Source organism: Dasypus novemcinctus, chromosome 13, assembly GCF_030445035.2.
Source record: "Dasypus novemcinctus isolate mDasNov1 chromosome 13, mDasNov1.1.hap2, whole genome shotgun sequence".
NCBI lineage: Eukaryota > Metazoa > Chordata > Mammalia > Cingulata > Dasypodidae > Dasypus > Dasypus novemcinctus.
The window spans coordinates 63,578,745-63,598,199 of NC_080685.1; the positions used below are offsets into that span (position 1 = coordinate 63,578,745).

General features: G+C 38.2%; 1 protein-coding gene across 1 annotated transcript in view; it reads right to left on the reverse strand.

Moving 5' to 3' along the window:
• Positions 1–2,568: 2,568 nt before the first annotated feature.
• The window catches only part of SHCBP1L (SHC binding and spindle associated 1 like), a 62,288-nt gene continuing 45,401 nt past the window's right edge, over positions 2,569–19,455 (reverse strand). Inside the window, exons 7-10 of the mRNA XM_004469106.5 lie at positions 10,796–10,949; positions 9,137–9,387; positions 4,483–4,605; positions 2,569–2,942 (exon numbers count right to left, since the gene is read on the reverse strand). Coding sequence (XP_004469163.2) covers positions 2,691–2,942; positions 4,483–4,605; positions 9,137–9,387; positions 10,796–10,949 — 780 coding nt within the window. The 3' untranslated portion in view covers positions 2,569–2,690. The remainder of the gene's footprint in view (positions 2,943–4,482; positions 4,606–9,136; positions 9,388–10,795; positions 10,950–19,455) is intronic.

Here is a 19,455-nt window from a genome sequence, read left to right on the forward strand (position 1 = left end):
AAATGGTGCTGGAAGAACTGGATATCTATAACCAAAAGAATGAAGGAGGGCCCCTGTCTTATTTGCTGTAAGAATCAACTCAAAATGGATTAAAGACCTAAATATAAAAGCCAGGACCATAAAACTGCTAGAAGAAAATGTAGGGAAACATCTTCAAGACCTTGTGGTAGGTGGTGGTTTCTTGAACCTTACACCCAAAAGCATGTGCAACAAAAGAAAAAATAGATAAATGGGACCTCCTCAAAATTAAACTTTTGCACCTCACAGGGCTTTGTCAAAAGGGTGAAAAGGCAACCAACCCAATGGGAGAAAATATTTGGCCATCACATATCTGATAAATATTTAATATCCAGGATAAATAGAGATGTTGTAACTCGACAATGAAAGGACAAATAACCCAATTTAAAAATGGGCAAAAGACTTGAATAGACACTTGTCAAAGAAGAAATACAAATGGCAAAAACAAAAACATGAAGAAATGCTCAACATCACTAGTGATTACAGAAATGCAAATCAAAACTACAATGAGATATCACTTCAAACCTACCAGAATTGCCACTATTAAAGACAGAGAATTACAAGTGTTGGAGAGGATGTAGAGAGATAGGAACACTTATTCATTCTTGGTGTGAATGCAGAATGGTACAGTCACTGTGGAGGACTGTTTGGCACTTCTTAAAGAAGTTGAAAATAGAGTTGCCATGTGACCCTGCAATACCACTACTGGGTATATGCCTGAAAGAACTGAGAGCAGTGACACATAGTGTCATTATTCATGTTTGCCAAAAGTTGGCAACAATCCAGGTGTCTATCAACCAATGAATGTATAAACTGTAGTCTATTCACACAATGGAATATTTTGCAGCTGTAAGAATTGGGGTTGCAAGGCATATGACAACATGGATGAACCTGGAGGACATTATGTTGAGCAAAGCAAGCCAGACACAAAAGGACAAATACTCTATGATTGCATTACTGTGAATCAAATATATTGTGTAATATATTGTATGGTTAAAAAAAAATTAATATACCCAGTAATAAAATAAAAGCACGTTATCCACTATTGGTCAGATTCCCTGGCAGGTAAATCAGGGTTGCCTTTTCTAGGTTATAGAAAACGTGAAGTAAAAGTGAAATAAGGGAAGCAAAGATATGTTTGAGCCTGAGTGCTTATTTATTTTCATATCCTAAAATCAATGTAAGTTCTCTTTGTGAAAAACACCATTATTTGTTTCTCAATAACTGTTTTTACCATCTTTTAGAAAATATACTCTCTATTTTAGAGGACCTATGGCCATTCAACTTAAAAATTATCTCCTTTGCAGTTAGGTGTGACCATGTGATTAGATTCTAGCTAGGGGTATGAAAGTTGAAATGATGTGCACAATTTTGCAGAAAGGTCCAGTCCTTCTTGGCTGCAATTTGGATGTAATGGCTGGAGCAACAATAGCTATTTTGGACAATGAGTGATTTGGGAATGGCGATTTGGGATTTTGACAACATTGAACACCCTATACGGAGTACCTCTGAACTTGACTATGAAGGGGAAATATATGCCTGTATTGTTATATCTTATTTTGTATTTTCTCATTTGAACCTAATCCTACATAAAATAGTGCTATGTTACTGTATTCCAATTACTAGCACAGATAATAAAATCAGGAATTGGTTATAAACTTAAATGTACTCTATGCAGAACACCTAATACTTTTTATTGCACTAGGAGTATTAAAAAGAAACAATGTTTAAAAGCAAATTTGTTTTTTGAATTAGAGAATTAATGATTGCCTCATATAATAAAAATATACTAAATATCACTTAGATACTTTAAAGGGATGGATTTTATGATATGTAACTTATATCTCAATAAATGTTATTTAAAAAAATACATGTAATATGGCCAAGGTCAACACCCTGATCAGGCCTGATGGAGATAAGAAGGCATATGTTCAACAGGCTCCCAGCTATGATGCTTTGGATGTTGCCAACAAAATTAAGATTATCTAAACTGAGTTCAGCTGGCTAATTCTAAATATAAGCTTTTGACCATAAAAAAGAAAAAACAACATACATGTTAAAATAAATCATTCAGGGGAAGTGAATATGGCTCATATGACTGGGTTCCCGCCTACCACTTGGGAAGTCCCTGGTTTGGTTTCTGGTGCCTCCTAAAGAAGAAAGAGAGCCAGTGCTACAGGCCACTGTGGCAAACTGATGCAACAAGAGACACAAGAAGAAAAACATAATGATATCACAACAAAGCAGGGAGCAGAGGTTCCCGGTGCCTCCTAAAGAGAATGAGAGGATGAGCAAGACAGCGAGCTGGCCCAACGGGCAGGCGTGGCAAGTTGCCACAACAAGAGACACAAGAAGAAAAACAAAATGAGAGACACAACAAAGCAGGGAATGGAGGTGGCTCAAGTGATTAGGTGCCTCTCTTCCACATTGGAGGTCCTGCGTTTGGTTTCTGGTGCCTCCTTAAGAAACAAGGAAGACGATCAGACACAGCAAGTGCAAATGAGGGGATGGGAAAAATAAATCTTGAAAAAAATGAATCATTCGGTGAAACAGCATTAAAATTTTTTTAATTAAATAAGCTCTGAATGTAATAAAAGCTACAATTTTGTGGGATATGAGAATTATTAAACAAATATCTGAAATATAAAACTTTTAACATTAGTCTGGATGTTTTAATTTGTGACTATTCTGATATCCCCCTTTAAGTTTGCTTCTATCTTATTATTATTCATTTCCAGATTCAGGTTTTGCATTACTTTGGAGAGCATAGTATCATCTTTTTTATCTCCTGAAGCAGCCCCTTTGTTGAATGTTTCTTCTGCTACAATAAAAAATTGTTCAGTTGGTTGAAGAATGCTTATTCCATAGCCGTTGTTGTTATAAATATGATTATTAGTCATCTTCAATTTAGGTGCTGGTAGAACCTGTCAAATTATTCAAGGAAATTAGTTTTCCAATAATTTTTATAAAAAGAAAATATGAACTAATGAACATATCATTAACATTATTCTAGAACTTATTATTGGGATAACAACTTTCTTGAAAATAACTGAGACTATCTCAGTTTTGAACAAGTGCTATTTTCCTCACTCACTAATATAATCTGATTAACTATAGAAATGTTAAGAAATGCTGAGAAAATTTCATTTATTTTTTTTAATGATATGTAATATGGAGAAAATAAGAGGGTAATGTGATAGCATGACTGGTTAGGGAGAGGGTACCACCTAACTAGTGTTCTTTCTAAAAAATTCTTCTTTGGAGAGGGACAATTATGTTCAGACATGATTAATGAGGTAGCCACCATGAGATCTAGAAGGAACGTGTTTCAGGTAAAGGGAACAGCAAATATAAAGATTCTGGAAGATGAATAATTGGTAAATTCTGGGACCACAAAGCCAGTCGTAACTGGAATATAATGTATAAGAAGAAAATTGGACTAAGATAAGGTTGAAGGAGACAGGGGCCAGATCATGTCATATTTCATAAACCAGGTTTATTAAACTTTAGCATACATGAAAATCACCTGCAGATCTTCTTAAACATTAGATTCTGAATCAGTTGGTCTGGGATAAGACTTGAGATTCTGCATTTCTAACAGTTAGATGATGCCAAAGCTGCTGTTCTGTGGAACACACTTTGAATAGCAGGGCTTTGGCTCTCAAAATGTGATTCTGACCAGCAAGCAGTACAAGCATCACCTGGGAATTTACTAGAAATGCAAATTCTCTGGCTCTACCCTGACCTACTGAATCAGAAATTGGACATGGGTCTTCCGAGTGATTCTGATGCTAAAGTTTAAGAACCACTGAAAAATCATGCTAAGCTGAGGGGATGATTCTACTAGTGGTACATAATACAATCCCTGCCCTTAAGTAATTCTCAGTTGACTTAAGAAAAAATTCATAAAACAATAAGGAATTTCAGTGTAAACTAGTGTTCTAAGGAAAAACTTCATTAATTACACAAGTCTAGAAGGGACCTAGAAAGATTTTATATATAAAAGCAGAAAGGAATGAGAAGGCATTTCACCAAAAATCATTATTATTAAGGTTTTAATTGCTTAGCTTAAGTCATTTTATGCAAATTTGAAGATTAGACATAAAATGTTTTTTAATATTTTTATTATTCTTTTAATACATTCTACTTTTCAAAGTACAAGAGCAAAACATATCCATTTTCTCATATTTAAAGTTACTTGCTAAGAATTTAAGTAGAAATTATTAAATTATACGACTAAACTTGTTTCTTATCAGCCATCATTTTAACCATATTTTAATTATCATTTGTGCTATTGCTCTTTGCCAGATCAATAACATTTTAAAAAACTTTTTATTGGACATGAAAACTTTTCTAAACAAGAAAAGAGTGGAAAGACTAAGTTTTAAGCTAATATTTCATTACATGTTCTAATCAATATTTATAATTCTTAAAACAATTCTATATAAAGAAATGTGAAAATACCTTCATATTAATTCCACCTAAATTGCTTTTTGAACTGTCACTGGTTCTGAGGTTATTACAATGATGAATTTCATTCCTTTCCAAAATGGCTATGCTCCCAGGATATAGTTCAACACCAGCACCCTATAAATTAAAAAAAAAACATTCTACAAAACACAAATACTTCAAAATTTTTAGACTTGAAAGTTATATTCTCTATACAGCATAAACACATTACATGAAAATGCATGATAATGCATTCAACAGTTTTAGTTTTTAAAAAATTGTTGAAAACTAAATATTATCTGTGTTAGAGAATCATTAAGCCTAGAAGGAAGGTTGGGGCCTATGGACCATTACCTTACTCTCCCACCCAAATCAATTCTCTAAAAGTGAGTACAAAATCTCTTTAAGCCATTCTTTTTTTAATTATTTCTCCCACCCTCTTATTGCTTTTCCCTTGCTATATCTGTCTTCCTTGTTCCTTTAGGAGGCACTGGAAACTGAACCTGGGGCCTCTAATGTAGGAGGGAGGTGCCTAATTGCTTGAGCCACTTCTGCTCCCTTCTTTGTTATGACTCTCATTACGTTTTTATTGTGTCTCTTGTTGCATCATCTTGCTGCATCTTGCTGCGCCTGCCCATCACATCAGCTCACTGTCTTCTTTTGGAGGCACCGGGAACCTCTGCTCCCTGATTTGTTGTGTTCTCATTATGTTTTCTTCTTCTTGTGTCTCTTGTGTCAGTTTGCCACACCTGCCCATTGCACCAGCTTGCTGTATTCTTTAGGAGGCACTGGGATCCAAACCAGTGACCTCCCATGTGGTAGGCAGGAGCCCAGTCGCCTGAGCCACAACCACTTCCCTAAGCAATTCTTTCATAGTTATAAAAATGCATTCATATCCACTCAATTTTCTCATTTTAATAGAAATTAAGAGAGAAGCAGATTTAGCTCAACTGATAGAGCATCCACCTACCACATGGGAGGTCCAGGGTTCAAACCCGGGGCCTCCTGACCCATGTGATGAGCTGGCCCACATGCAGTGCTGATGAGTGCAAGGAGTGCCGTGCCATGCTGGGGTGTTCCCCGCATAGGAGAGCCCCACACGCAAGGAGTGCACCCCTCAAGGAGAGCCACCCCACGTGGAAAAAGTGCAACCTGCCCAGGAGTGGCGCCGCACACACACAGAGAGCTGATGCAAGATGACACAACAGAAAGAGACACAGATTCCTGGTGCTGCTGACAAGAATGCAAGTGAACAAAGAAGAACACACAATGAATGGACACAGAGAGCAGACAACGGAGGGGGGGGAGAAATAAAAAAAATTTTTTTTAAGAAATTAAGAAAAATTCAACCTACAAAAAGATCTTCTTTAGTTTTCCTACTTTTCTTTTTAAGATTAATTTATTTATTTATGGCCCCTCTCCCCTCATCCCAGTTGTCTGTTCTCTGTGTCTATTTTGCTGCGTCTTCTTTGTCTGCTTCTGTAGTCAGTGGCATGGGAATCTGTGTTTCTTTTTGTTGCATCATCTTGTTGTGCCAGCTCTCCGTGTGTGCGGCACCATTCCTGGGCAGGCTGCACTTTCTTTGGCCCTGGGCGGCTCTCCTTATGGGGTGCACTCCTTGTGCATGGGGCTCCCCTACGTGGGGGACACCCCTGCGTGGCAGGGCACTCCTTGCGTGCATCAGCACTGTGCATGGGCGAGCTCCACACGGGTCAAGGAGGCCTGGGGTTTGAACCGCGGACCTCCCATGTGGTAGACGGACGCTCTAACCACTGGGCCAAGTCCACCGCCTGTTTTCCTACTTCTTTTAATAATTTTTCTTCTTCAATTTTCCAATACTTTATGACTTTTATGATTGTTACATGAAAACCCAAATTTTCTAAGCTCTGATTATTCAGAGGCGGTTAGAAGTAATCACAATACCTTATGGCAATGTTTGGTAGCTTACAAGTACTTATTTTTTAATAAACCATCAAGTAACTGACCCATGATCCATTTTATAGCCATTGATTCCTAGATTTTTTTTAGTCAAAATAATTGGTTTCTTTCTTTATTGAAAAACGAACACACAATAGCATAAACCTAGTCCAGGCCTATAGAGTGTAAGTCTGAATCCTATTGATGTAAGAATCATTTATTTAAAAGTTGGTCCTCAAATTTTTACAGAAGGCTGTACTATGTCCTGCAGTCCATTATTTAGAGTTTAGTCACAAAAATACCCAGATAACAAAAACTTTACCATTATTGTAGTAGCATTGTATGTGATTAGAATCTATTGACATATTTATTCCAAGTATTATGTTGAATACTTTGTAATCTAGTCCTTTCAACAGGTAGTATTTGGGTTATTTGCTTAAAAAGCACTTGGAGAGATGGTCAGGTCTAGTACAAGAGTCACAGACATTCTTCTCAGTACTATGCCAGTAGTATTATCTAGTCAGCAGCTTTGTGGCATTTGATACAATGATAATAATCTAAGATCATTTAATTTTAGATTTGTATAGTGTTTTGGTCAAGATATTTTATGTTTAAGATTATTTACAGGGAACTTTTTAGCATATAACATTGTAGACTTGATCCTGGTTTTCCTTCTTGATATTCTGGATTCCTTTTAGCATTCATGTTCATTGTGTGGTAAGTCATCAATATGTAAGTAATTAAGTATTTCATTAAAATTCTGAACTACTCCAGCCATATAATCTTTGGAAAAGATATAAATTGTTCTTAGCAAAATTTAACCTTGTTGTTTCTGATGACATTTTTTGGTGTTATACTTAGGAAAGCATATCTTTTAAAATAGTCTAAAGGAATTTATTTTATTCCTTTGTGGATATTTGATTCTAATGTATAATTTTTGAGGAATTTTATGCTTCTAAGGCATAGGAGACCATTTAACTGGATTTTACTCTAGGGCCTCTGATGAGTAAACCATCAAAACAAGAACATATTTTTCACACTAAGTTTGTTAATAATTGAGCAGATGTTAACCTTCAACATTTCAAAGATGTTACTACATATATGCAATATAGATTCTTGGCATTATTGTACAGGATGTGCAAATCTTTCCAAAGAGTAAGAGTGAGCAATTTTAAAAATCTCATTCAAAATGAGCAAGAGCTACAAGTTGAATAGGGCTTGTCTGAGGAACTCCTTCAGGTACTTTATAAATTTGAGGCACTTCAGATATTCTTACAAATCAATTCATCTTCCTTCTATGAGAAAAATGGCGTTTGTCAGCTTTAGAGATATGGGCATCAAACTCAGGCCTCCAGATTTGTACTTTGATACTCTTTCGGTGTCCCCCATATTAACACTTGAAAAATTCAAGCACAACTAACTCTAATGACAAAGACTTTAATGGCTTCTGCTTCCTTTCCTTTTTCTATTTGCTTCTCTAGCCTATTGGCTATTCACTGAACTTTCCTCAGAGTGGTAAGTGTGATTGGTGAGGGTGGAACATATCTGGGGAGCACCTCTTATGTTTTAAAAGTGAAATGGTTGAAGCATTGACAGATGAGGATTTGTCTCTGGATGAAACTGTCATCCTTTATAACAGCTTTTACTTGAGTCAAACCTGTGTGGCTTACAATGAAAGTTATGCATGTGGACTATGAGGCGTAAGCCTTGATTTCAGAGCAAGGCAGATAATTTGAGAAAGGGTGGTGGTTTGTTTCTAGCCACAGAATGTGTTCATGGCAGCCAGAATGGAAACTGAGACCTTGATTCTTGGGCTTAGCCCTGTGCCTTGTCCTTGGTCAGCCACAGGCAGGGGTAAGGGACAGTGGATGGCTACATGTGTTCAGCCTTCTGGGAAAATATGATGTAGGGACCTAAGACCCAGTTCCTCCAACAGAAACCTCCCAAGAGTTGCAGGCTACAGTAGCTCTGCAAAGAGCTGATTGTCCTTCTGCATCCGGGTCCATAGGTCAAATACCTCAGTTCCACAGTCTTGGGCAACTTGTAAACAGGTGCTGGCATATTCACCAACAACCATGTTCGGGTGATTTAATTTGCAACTTTGCATGACACACTCCTTTCCCAAGCTGTTTGGCAAAGTAGGGGCAGCATGATAAGAATAACTCTGTTCTCAGGGATGTCTACAGACTTCAGGTACTACACCATACTCTTTAAATTTGCAACATACTCATTCAGTGGAATGTGCTGCTTCGGACTCTCCTCTTCTAAAACACTGTCATTGGCCCCAAAGAAAATTGTAACTGCTACAGAGCTGTTCAGACTATTACCTTTCCTGGATTTATCTTGGAAGGGTAATTTTGGCCCATCTGGTATTGTAACCTGAAACATCACATCTTCTGGGTAATGTAGTCTCTGAAGAGCAACACCTGAAGTCAGAATAGGTTGCTCCCACAGCCCACCGCCTCCCACAGCAACACAGCTGCTACCAGGCGAGAGGCAGGGCAAGTAGTTTTTTTTAAATCACACATAAAACAATGCTAATAATTATTTACTTTGGATTTAGGCACTTCACTTTTCCTAAGTGTACTATGCTATCCTTGTACTTGTTCTCATTTGGTTGATTTCTACCAGTTTCTAAGTTTAATTCTAATACCATTCAAACATGAAGAAATTGTTACCCTTTGCATATTAAAACCACTTTAAGTTCTTAACTATAGTCATATAAAGTTGTAGTATTTACAGAATGAAATACCTGGGCACCAGTAATTTCACTGTCTGTAATTGTCAAAGCAGCCCCTGTAAGAACACATACTCCTGTTCCTTCACATTTTAATATACAGTTTTCTAGAGTCATGTGACCAGACTCTACCACAACAATACCATCAACTGTTCCTTGCTGTATCAAAGACAGATGCATTAGTTTCACATTGTCAGCTTTGGACACCACAAAACTGTCATGAGAAGGTTCAGAAGTAATCATAATTTCTTCTCTCTTTCCAACTCCTGTCATAAGGATAAAAATACATATTAATAATTAAATGAGAAATCCCACATTTTAAAGCACTGTGGTCATTCAGTAATACTTGCTATATATATTTTTCCTTTCACATATTTGTAATAAGTAATATATTACTCAGTTAACTTTTGTCCTTATTTTGATGCCATGATGGAAAAAAAACCTTATATTATCAATCTAAATATTTTCTACAATATTTATTCAACATACTCATTCTACTTTACATTTCCAGAAATTTTATAATCAGCAGTCATCTAGAAAATGCCAAGATATAAAAGTATACCATACCATAGCTTAGTTTCCAAAGCATAATAAATTACCATAATTTTAAAAGACTGGCAGAGACTCTTGAGTTAGTTTAGAAGATTAATGTAATCATACTCATAATTTTGTTCTAGAGTAGTCAAAGCAATCACCCAAATTTAACATCTACCTAGAAATAAGGGGTTGGATGCTCAAGAAGGTTACAAACATAATTTTTAAATTACAAATATGATTCTTATTACCCATAGTATTCAGCAAAATACTGATTGTAATTATCAAAATTTAGTGAATATTTTATTTTTTAATTGATGGGCAAAATTTTAGTCACCTTTCTTTTGGCCAGACAATGGGTATACCCATACTTGAAAGTAAAAGGGCATAATTTAAAAGTTAATAAATATGCTCAGAACCTAAAAGAAATTTAATAAACTCTGCTTTTCTACTCCCATTTTAGTAAGTTTGCATGTGAGTTAGCAGTTCAAGTAAATGTTAAGCTTATTTTAATATAGACATATATCTGGGTTTTCCAGAAAGATCATATGAAGAGCTAGATGAGAAAAAAATAGTTTTGGTAAAGCATAGATGGAGCTATTAAAAAATACTATGAACAGGTCTTAACTGTAAAAAGTGCATAAGGTATTTCTGTGAAACACAAACTCTGTTCTAATTTCTAAACATGTTTATAATATACAATTTGTCCAATCTACACTGCTGTAAAAAGACTGCAAAAGATGCCCTCTAGGGAAACGGACTTTGGCCCAGTGGTTAGGGCATCCGTCTACCATATGGGAGGTCAGCGGTTCAAACCCCAGCCTCCTTGACCCGTGTGGAGCTGGCCATGCGCAGTGCTGATGCGCGCAAGGAGTGCCTTGCCACGCAAGGGTGTCCCCCGCGTGGGGGAGCCCCACGCGCAAGGAGTGCGCCCGTGAGGAAAGCCGCCCAGCGCGAAAAGAAAGAGCAGCCTGCCCAGGAATGGCGCCGCCCACACTTCCCGTGCCGCTGACAACAACAGAAGCGGACAAAGAAACAAGACGCAGCAAACAGACACCAAGAACAGACAAACGGGGGGCGGGGGGAAGGAATTAAATAAATAAATAAATCTTTAAAAAAAAAAAAAAGATGCCCTCTAACCCCTTATAATGATGTCATCAGTCAATAAAGCAAGGTTTGCAGCTTGATATTCTCCTGGAAAAATAACTACTGTATCTCCACTGTAACAACTATCCAAAGCCAAATCCAAATCATCATGCTGTTGGAGAAGTGTGTCTGAAGATAAGTCCTTTACCTGAAAAGAAGAAATAAAACAATGCATCGTCAACAATAAGTTAAACTGAAAATTGGCATTTTAATGAGTTATTTATTGGTAATATATGCTTTTCCCAAAGACTTAACTATGTAGTGTTAATGTTCATTAAAAGCTCAAACCAGTCCATCAATTAAGAGTGATGATAGGAGATTTTCTTTCTTTATAAACATTAATAATTTCATAGGTAGTAAACACTGGGTATAAGTTATGTACCAGAAGTTGTATTTTGAGTCTTACATATTACCTACTATTCCTCACAACAGTTTTTTTTTTCCACTTTTCTGCATACTTTGTTACAAACATACAATTTTTTAAATATAGACTGTAAAATTACATTTGTCTACTATTGAAAGAAGTGCACACCAGGAGGAAGGATTCTTAAACTTTTTTCTCTGTGAGTTTTTCTGTCAGTTTTGCTGGTTAGTGGTAAATATGGGACCCGCCATTTTACAGACCTGTCTGAAGCTTCTGGCTGAATTCATATTGCTCTTTTGAAGCAGCCCAGTTTGTCTCAAAAATTGATCATTATCTGAGCTTCAGCCTACAGGCAGTGAGATAAACAGCCCATCTGGACTCTCTTACAACAGTTCTTTGAGGTAGAGTATTATTATCCCCATTATAAGGTTATGGAATTGTAGCTCACTGAGATTAAACTATTTTTCCATGGATAAAGAGTTAGTGGAAGCCAAGATTTAAGTCCAGGTCTGTGTAATGCCAGACCTTACCTTACACTCTATGCAATACACTACTGTAATTCAAATTCACCCTCCAATTTTGGTAAATCAACAAAATATTATTTTTTAAAGGTTCTGGAGCTAAAAACATAGGGCACTAAGAATTTGCACTGGTAATAAAAAAGGGACAAGAACTTCATTATTAGTGTCATGAAGAGTGAAGGGCTTTCAAAATATAGTTTGAAAATTAAAAATACATTTAAAAAGTCTATTCATTTTTATCCCATTATTATACTTATATATATTTATTAATATAAAAGTAATACTTGTTTGTTATAAAAATACAGAAAATAAAAGCAAGTATAACAAAAGGAAAAATTAACATAAAATTTTTTACTTAAATATAATCTCTTGATACTGACTTTCCAGTCTTCATTCCATACTTATATTTATTTATTCATATAACAATATATCATACTATATATTGTGTAGATTTTGAATTCTGTCTTATTTCATGACGTCACATTTCCCCATGTATTTAAATATCATTTCAAAGCCTCTTTTTTAATGGTTACATAATAGTGCATCATAAGAATGTATCAGAATTTATATTATTATTTTCTTATTCTTATTTAGGAGGTTTATAATTTTTCATTATTATAAAATATTACAAGTAAACCCTTATGAACACCTCTAGTTATCTGGGATAAATTACTAGACGAATTATAGAGTCAAAGTGCTTATAAAAACATTTTAAGCATCTTGGGTACACAATGCTGAACTGCCTTCCAGAAATGCTTAACCAATTAAAACTTGGTCTGAGAATACACTTTTCACTGCAAACTCATCAACAGAGTGTTCATAATTCTAAAATTATGTCCTCTTAATAGGCAAAAATCATTACTGTGACTCATTATAATTTCCATTCTTTTGATAAGTGAGAGTGAACAGTTTTTCCATATATTTATATGTACACATACTTCACAGGCAGATAGTACAAGGATTACCTCTACAAATAAATAATTTTCTAAGAAGTCTGAAATCTTCTCATTTATATTTTTCTTATACAGAAGGCAGAAGAAAATTTGATATAGAAAGATAATGAATTTAATTTTAGTTACCAGTTAATTTGAGTTTCCAGGAGAGGATCTAAGGACAGTTTATTCAGTAGACTATGGCTATAAGGGTCTAGAATATACCCTTATACATGCCTTACATATGCCAAAATCTGATTAGGCATAGCAATCTCAAGTTATTTACATGTATGATAATTCAAGCAGGGGAACAGATGAGATTAGCTACAAGAATGCATAAAAGAAAGGATGGAAAGATACTCTCTATGACAGAACACTTAGGAACAACATTTAAAGGACCGACAAAATAAAAAGAGCTCACAAAGCTGATGAGTGATCAAAGAGGTAAAAAGTCAATCAAGAGACTAAGACGTCATGGACGGAGGATGTAGCTGATAGTGCCAAATCAACTACTGAGAGATTAAACCAGATGGTAATTCCTAAATTGTACCTACTGGATTTACCCACAGGGAGGTCCCACATAACCATGGGAACATTTCCAGTAGTATGCTGGAGATATTGACAGAAACCAGATCTCAATGGATATAGGCATAAATATATAGGATATAGGCATGAAAGAAGTAGAGACAAGGACAGGTAAATATCGCAAGTTTGCTCTGCATGGAAAGAGATACAAGATGTGTATTCAAGGTAGGTGGTATTTTATTATTTAAGATGGAAGAGAATTGAACATATTTTTAATGTATACAGGAAGTAGATAGAGAACAAGAAGTTAAAGATACAAGAAGAAGTGACACCACAGAAATGGCAGAGTAGGGAGTTGAGTCAGTTCCTCTAATGAAGCAACTATTAATCTGGCAAAAACTGAGAGGATAAATTTTTCAGAACTGTGGAACCTAATCAAACACAATTACCAGGGGAAGAGCTTAATGAAGAAAGAGGATGCTAAAATTTAAGAAAGTATTGTAACATTTTTGCTTATCTTGGCAGTGATTTGGCAGCAGCTGAGGGTACAGTGATTTGCATTCCTGGTGAGTCTTGCTGGTGTCAGGGAAGGCAATGCGAACTTTGTTCTCAAAAAATTGTGATTGTGATGTTGTATTTTGATCTTACCCTGAGGGACTTTCATATCTTCAGGTATATGACCAAAGCATTTAAAAACATGCACTAACCATTACCACCTGAAGGAGGAGGAGGACAAGGCAAGTAGCATACAGACCCAAAAGTTTGGAAGGATGGAGGCTGAGGAAGATTCTTGGAGAAATAAGGGCTTTGTAGGACTACTACTTATTCTGGGGAATGTGGAATACAGCACACATGCCTAGGGTCAGACACGTGCTCAGAAAAGTTCAGAGCAAGGCAGAGTTGAAGGTAACCTGGTTTAGGGTTGAAAGAGTGCCCCAGTCCATAGACAAATGGCAAAGACTGGGAGATTTGTTTTTCTTTTTGATTCCAGGTATTTAAGGAAATCTCTGTTAGGTCACTAGTTGATTGTTGAGATACTGGGACAGAGACTTCTGTGACCACATATGACAAAGAACACAGTCTTTACAAAAAGAGTTTGAAAAAGTCACTAAATAAAAGGACAACTGCAGCTTTCAACAATCAACAACAGCAAACCCTGGAGCAGAAGATGAACCTGATTTCCAGAGTTACCACATAATATGCAAAATGTTCAGTTTTCAACAAAAAATTATAAGACACACAAGAAACAGGAAAGTCAGCTCATTCATAGGGAAAAAACAGACAGAAATTGTCTCTGAGGAAGCTCAGATATTAGACTTATTAGACAAAAACTTTAAACCAACTGTCTGAAATACACTCAAAAAGCTAAAGGGAACTATGAACAAAGAACAAAAGGAAACCAGAAAAACAACGTGTGAACAAACAGAGAATATAAATAAAGATATGGAAATTATAAAAAGGAAATGAAGTCTGGAGCTTAAAAGTAAAATAGCTGAAATTTTAAAACTCACTAAAGGGATTCAAGAGCAGATTTGAGTGGGCAAAAGAATTAGTGAACTTGTGGATAGCATGTTTAAAATGATCCAGTCTGAGGAGCAGAAAGAAGGGAGAGCGAAGAAAAATGAATAGATTCTAAGGGACCTGTAGAACATTGCATTAGTCAGGGTTCTCCAGAGAAACAGAACCAACAGGAGGATTTTATATTTATATAAATCATTATGATATTATAGGAATTGGCTCACACGACTATGGGGGTGCTAAATCCAAATTCCATAGGCCAGGCCACAAGCTGGGAACTCTGATGAAGGTTTCAAAGAATTCTCAGAAGAAGCTGGCTGCCAGAAGTAGAGGTAGAAATTCTCTTTCTGATTGCTGAAATCATCAATTCTCCCTTTATGACCTACAACTGATGGGATCAGATTTCTATCATTGCTGAAGGCAATCTCCTTTGTTGATTATAGATGTAATCAGTCATAGATGCTATCAACTGACTAATGATTAAATCCAGGAAATATCTTCACATGAACAATCAGTCCAGTCTTGCTTCACCAAACAACTGGCTACTATAAACTAGCCAAGTTAATACATGAAATTAACCATCACAGTGCACCCCATCAATTCATCATCCATACACATCTCCTTAACCCAAATTAATCTGTAAATAAAAACAATAACAATCATACTTTTGCCTGACATAATTCAATTATCCTGTGTATGACTGGAAAAGCACTAACCCTTTCTCCAGAAAAGGGTGCTACTCCTTGGGTAACATTCATTCGTAAACTTGATATCTGGTAACTTAAATACTATGACATAAAATTATTACAACTCATGTTACATGATAAGGGGATAACATAGGGAAGAAAACAAAGTTATTTATTTATATACAAAGCATATTCATAGCAAAACAAGGAAGAAATACTCATAACCATTATAATCCTTGTTCCTACAACTGGTAATGAGGGTGTAGCTCATAGTTTAACTGCCTTCCTCCACTATCTATTTCATATTTCCTTTACCCTCAGCAAGTACCTTAGCTGTTCATGGTTTTTTGTCTGCTGGGGTGACCCGAATCTTCATTCCTGAAGGATTCAGGCTATTAGTAGTCCTGTCTGGACTGGTGAGGCAGTTTGAAGCTTTCGTGGACCCCAGGATATAGGGTGGCACCGTGTGGGAGCGCGGCGACAGCAAGGGTCGGCTCGTCTCCAGGCGCCGGTGCGAGTCGGACCCGGGTGGTGGGAACGGGCGTTAAGGCCCTCCGCTTGGGGTTCGGGCGTACTGCCCGCCCCTCTGCCCAGCTGCACCCGCTTCCCCCTCGGTGGCCTAACCCCGCCTCTCCCCCGAGGGCCACCGCCGCGCCATGACAGCCCCGCCTCGCTGCCACCGAGAACCCTGGCTACTCCGTCTTCTGCCCGCAACCAGTGATGCACCCCTGCACGAACCTATCAGCCGTCTGCCGCCCCCCGGCCACGCCCCCTGCCCCTCCCCCGTCTTCGCCCTATATTAACCGCTGTACTTCCTGAATAAATCAGACTTGCGCACAGATCCTAGTCTCCTCGGTAGTCTTCTTCCTACCGCGCGTCCTCCGCACCTTGCTGGCCCCGGAGCGCCTTCTCGGAAGGCCCCTCCGTGTGGTGCAGCCCTCCGCCCGAGCCCACACCGCCCCTGCAGCGGCCCTCTGGGCGAGCCCACACTGCAACACCAGGAAATCCTATTCTAAAAGCCAATCAATTTCTGGACATGTAACACTACTGTGGATAGGAACTTTTAATTAGATTCAGTTAACGGGCGTTCCTTTTGATTAGATCACTTCAGGAGGGCACGGCCTAGGGTAGTTCTTAATCCTCTCAATGGAGTCCTTTATAAACAGAGGAATGAAAAGCCAAAGGCACAGAAAGAAGGCCACGGAGACAGAGGAACCCAAAAGTTGAGTTTGACATTTTGAAGTTATTTTATGAATCCCTAAAAGAAAAAGATTATGCTCTTGAATTAATCCACTCCTGTGGGTGTGAGGTCCTTTTGATTGGACCATGGAGGCATGACTCAAGTTGGGTCTCCACCCTCGCTTTATATAAACGAAGACACAGAGAGAGACACAGAAAAGGAAGCTGCCAGTTTCGATCCTGCCATGTGAGAGAAGGAGAAAAGTAGAGAAAGAGATTGGATTCCAGGTTTGCCTACAGCTGCAGAAAGGCAGAGAATCCTGAGAAACTCAGAGAGGTCCTAGAGTCTGAAATCAGTAGAACATAGAGACACAGAAAGAGGCCCCCAAAAGGTGGGCCCATGAAACATCTCAAGGCCAAAGAGACAAGTCATATGTCTTAAAAGTCCATTGCTGAACTTGGGAAGAAAGCAGAGCAGCAAAGACTGAGAGAGGAGGCCCAGAAAGAGACAAGCCTGGTTGCCTACAGCTGAGTCCCAGGACATGGCAGATTCTGGAAGGGAATGCAGGGACCTCGGCAGAGATTGGCCACCATCTTTGCTACATGGCAGGATACCAGGATCACCAGTAGCTGACTTTGGTGAGAAAGCATCTTCGATAGTACTTTGATTTGGACATTTGGTGGTCTCGGAACTATGAGCTTTTACCCTAAATAAAACCCCCATTATAAAAGCCATCCCATTTCTGGTATTTTGCTTTGGCAATGCTGTAGCAAAGTAAGACACTAAGAGAGGAGCTAAAAGCTAAAAGCAACGAGGGGATAGGAAAGAGATAAGCTGACATCACATTATGTCCTTCCAGTTGCCTGACTGCCCACAGTTGCAGCTTGGGAAAAAGGATCTCCTGATAATGCCTTGATCTGGACACTTTCATGGCCTCAGAACTGCAAATTTTTATCTAATAAACTCTTATTATAAAAGTCACCCCATTTCTGGTATATTGTTCCCAGCAAACAGAAATTGGGGAAGTGGATGTGGCTCAACAAATTGGGCTCCTGTCTACCACATAGGAGGTCTAGGGTTTGATGCCCAGGGCCTCCTGGTGAAGGCAAGCCGGCCAAAGCAGAGTGCCGCCTTGCATGGGAATGCTGCCCAGTGTGGAAAAGCCGCCCCGCACAGGAATGCCGGCTGACATGGAGAGCTGGCACAGCAAGATGACGCAACAAGAGACACAGAGAAGAGAAAATAAGAAGATGTAGCAGAATGGGGAGTTGAGGTGGTGCAAGAGAGTAATTGCCTCTCTCACATTCCAGAAGGTCCCAGGATTGGTATATTAGTCAGCCAAAGGGGTGCTGATCCAAAATACCAAAATTTGTTGGTTTTTATAAGGAGTATTTATTTGGGGTAGGACCTTACAGACACCAGGCCATAAAGCATAAATTACTTCCTTCACCAAAGTCTATTTTCACGTGTTAGAGCAAGATGGCTTCCAACATCTGAAAGGGTTCAAGCTTCCTGGGTTCCTCCCTTCCAGGGTCTTGCTTCTCTCTGAGTTTGGGGTTCCTCTCTTCCAAGAGCTTGCGTCTTCCTGGGGCCAGGGTTCCTTTCTTCCTGGAGCTTGCTTCTCTTTCCTCTGTGAGCTTACTTCCCAGGGCTCCAGCTTAAGGCTTCCAGCATCAAACTCCAACATCAAAAACCCTCAGCATCAAAAAGCTCCAACTCTGTCCTTTGTCATACCTTTTATCTGAGTCCCCACCCATCAAGGGGCCGGGACTCAATGCCCTACTGATGTGGCCCAATCAAAGCCCTAATCATAACAATCATGCCTAGGTAGAGACCAGTTTCCAGACATAATCCAAAATCTACTTTTGGAATTCATAACTATATCAAACTGCTACAATCAGTTCCTGAGCCACCTAAAGAGAATACAAGCAGACACAGAAGAACACACAGTGAATGGATACAGAGAGCAGACAACGGGGGGAACAGGGTGAGGCGGGCGGAGAAATAAATAAAATAAATCTTTTAAAAAAAACCCAAAAAACAGAAATTGGTACCAGAAGAGTGGGGTGCATTCTACTACGCAAATACCAAAATTGTTGTAATGGTTTATATGGATAAGGAGTAGATTTTAGAAGAATTGTAAGATGCTTAATAGAAAAGGCCTTAATGGCTTTGAAGAGGTTGCTGGTAGGAATATGGATGCTAAAGGTACTTCCAATGAGGCCTCAGACAGAAACAGAGAATGTGCCATTGCAAACTGGAAGAAAGGCAATCCTTGCTTTAAAGTGGTAGGGAAATTGGCAAAATTAACTCCTGGTGTTAGATGGAAGGCAGAATTTGAAAGTGATGAGCTTAGATATTTAGTTGAGATTTCCAAACTAAATGTATGAAGTGTGACCTGGCTTCTCCTTGCAGCTTATAGCAAAATGTGAGAGGAAAGGAATAAGTTGGGAACTGAACTCCTGGACACAAAAGAAACCAGAAATTGATGCTTTGGGAAATATCAAGCTTCCAGAAAACAAGCTTCAAAAAAACATTGTCAGAAGATAATGCCCATGTGAGTATTTAACTGAACATGGAACCAGTCAGTCATTTCAGTGTGAGGATTGGAAATGCAATTATCCAGGAAGGATCTGTTGAAAATCTTACTGTCTGATAACTTGGAACCTTGTTTCCTGCATATTAATCCAAGTTTTTTGTTAGTTCTGTATGAATGGAACCACTGCTAGCCTGAACTAAAAGAGACAGAAAATGGAGAGACTGAACAAAAAATGACTTCAAAAGCAGAACCATGGAAGCTGAGGTCTGGACTAAAAACATCTTCCAAGAGAAGGACCCATGTGTGTGGAAAAGGTAAGTATGCCAAGTCACTTGAAGAGGGAGAGCATTCTCAGGGAGAGTGTTACACCCCAGGTTTCAGGTGGGGTG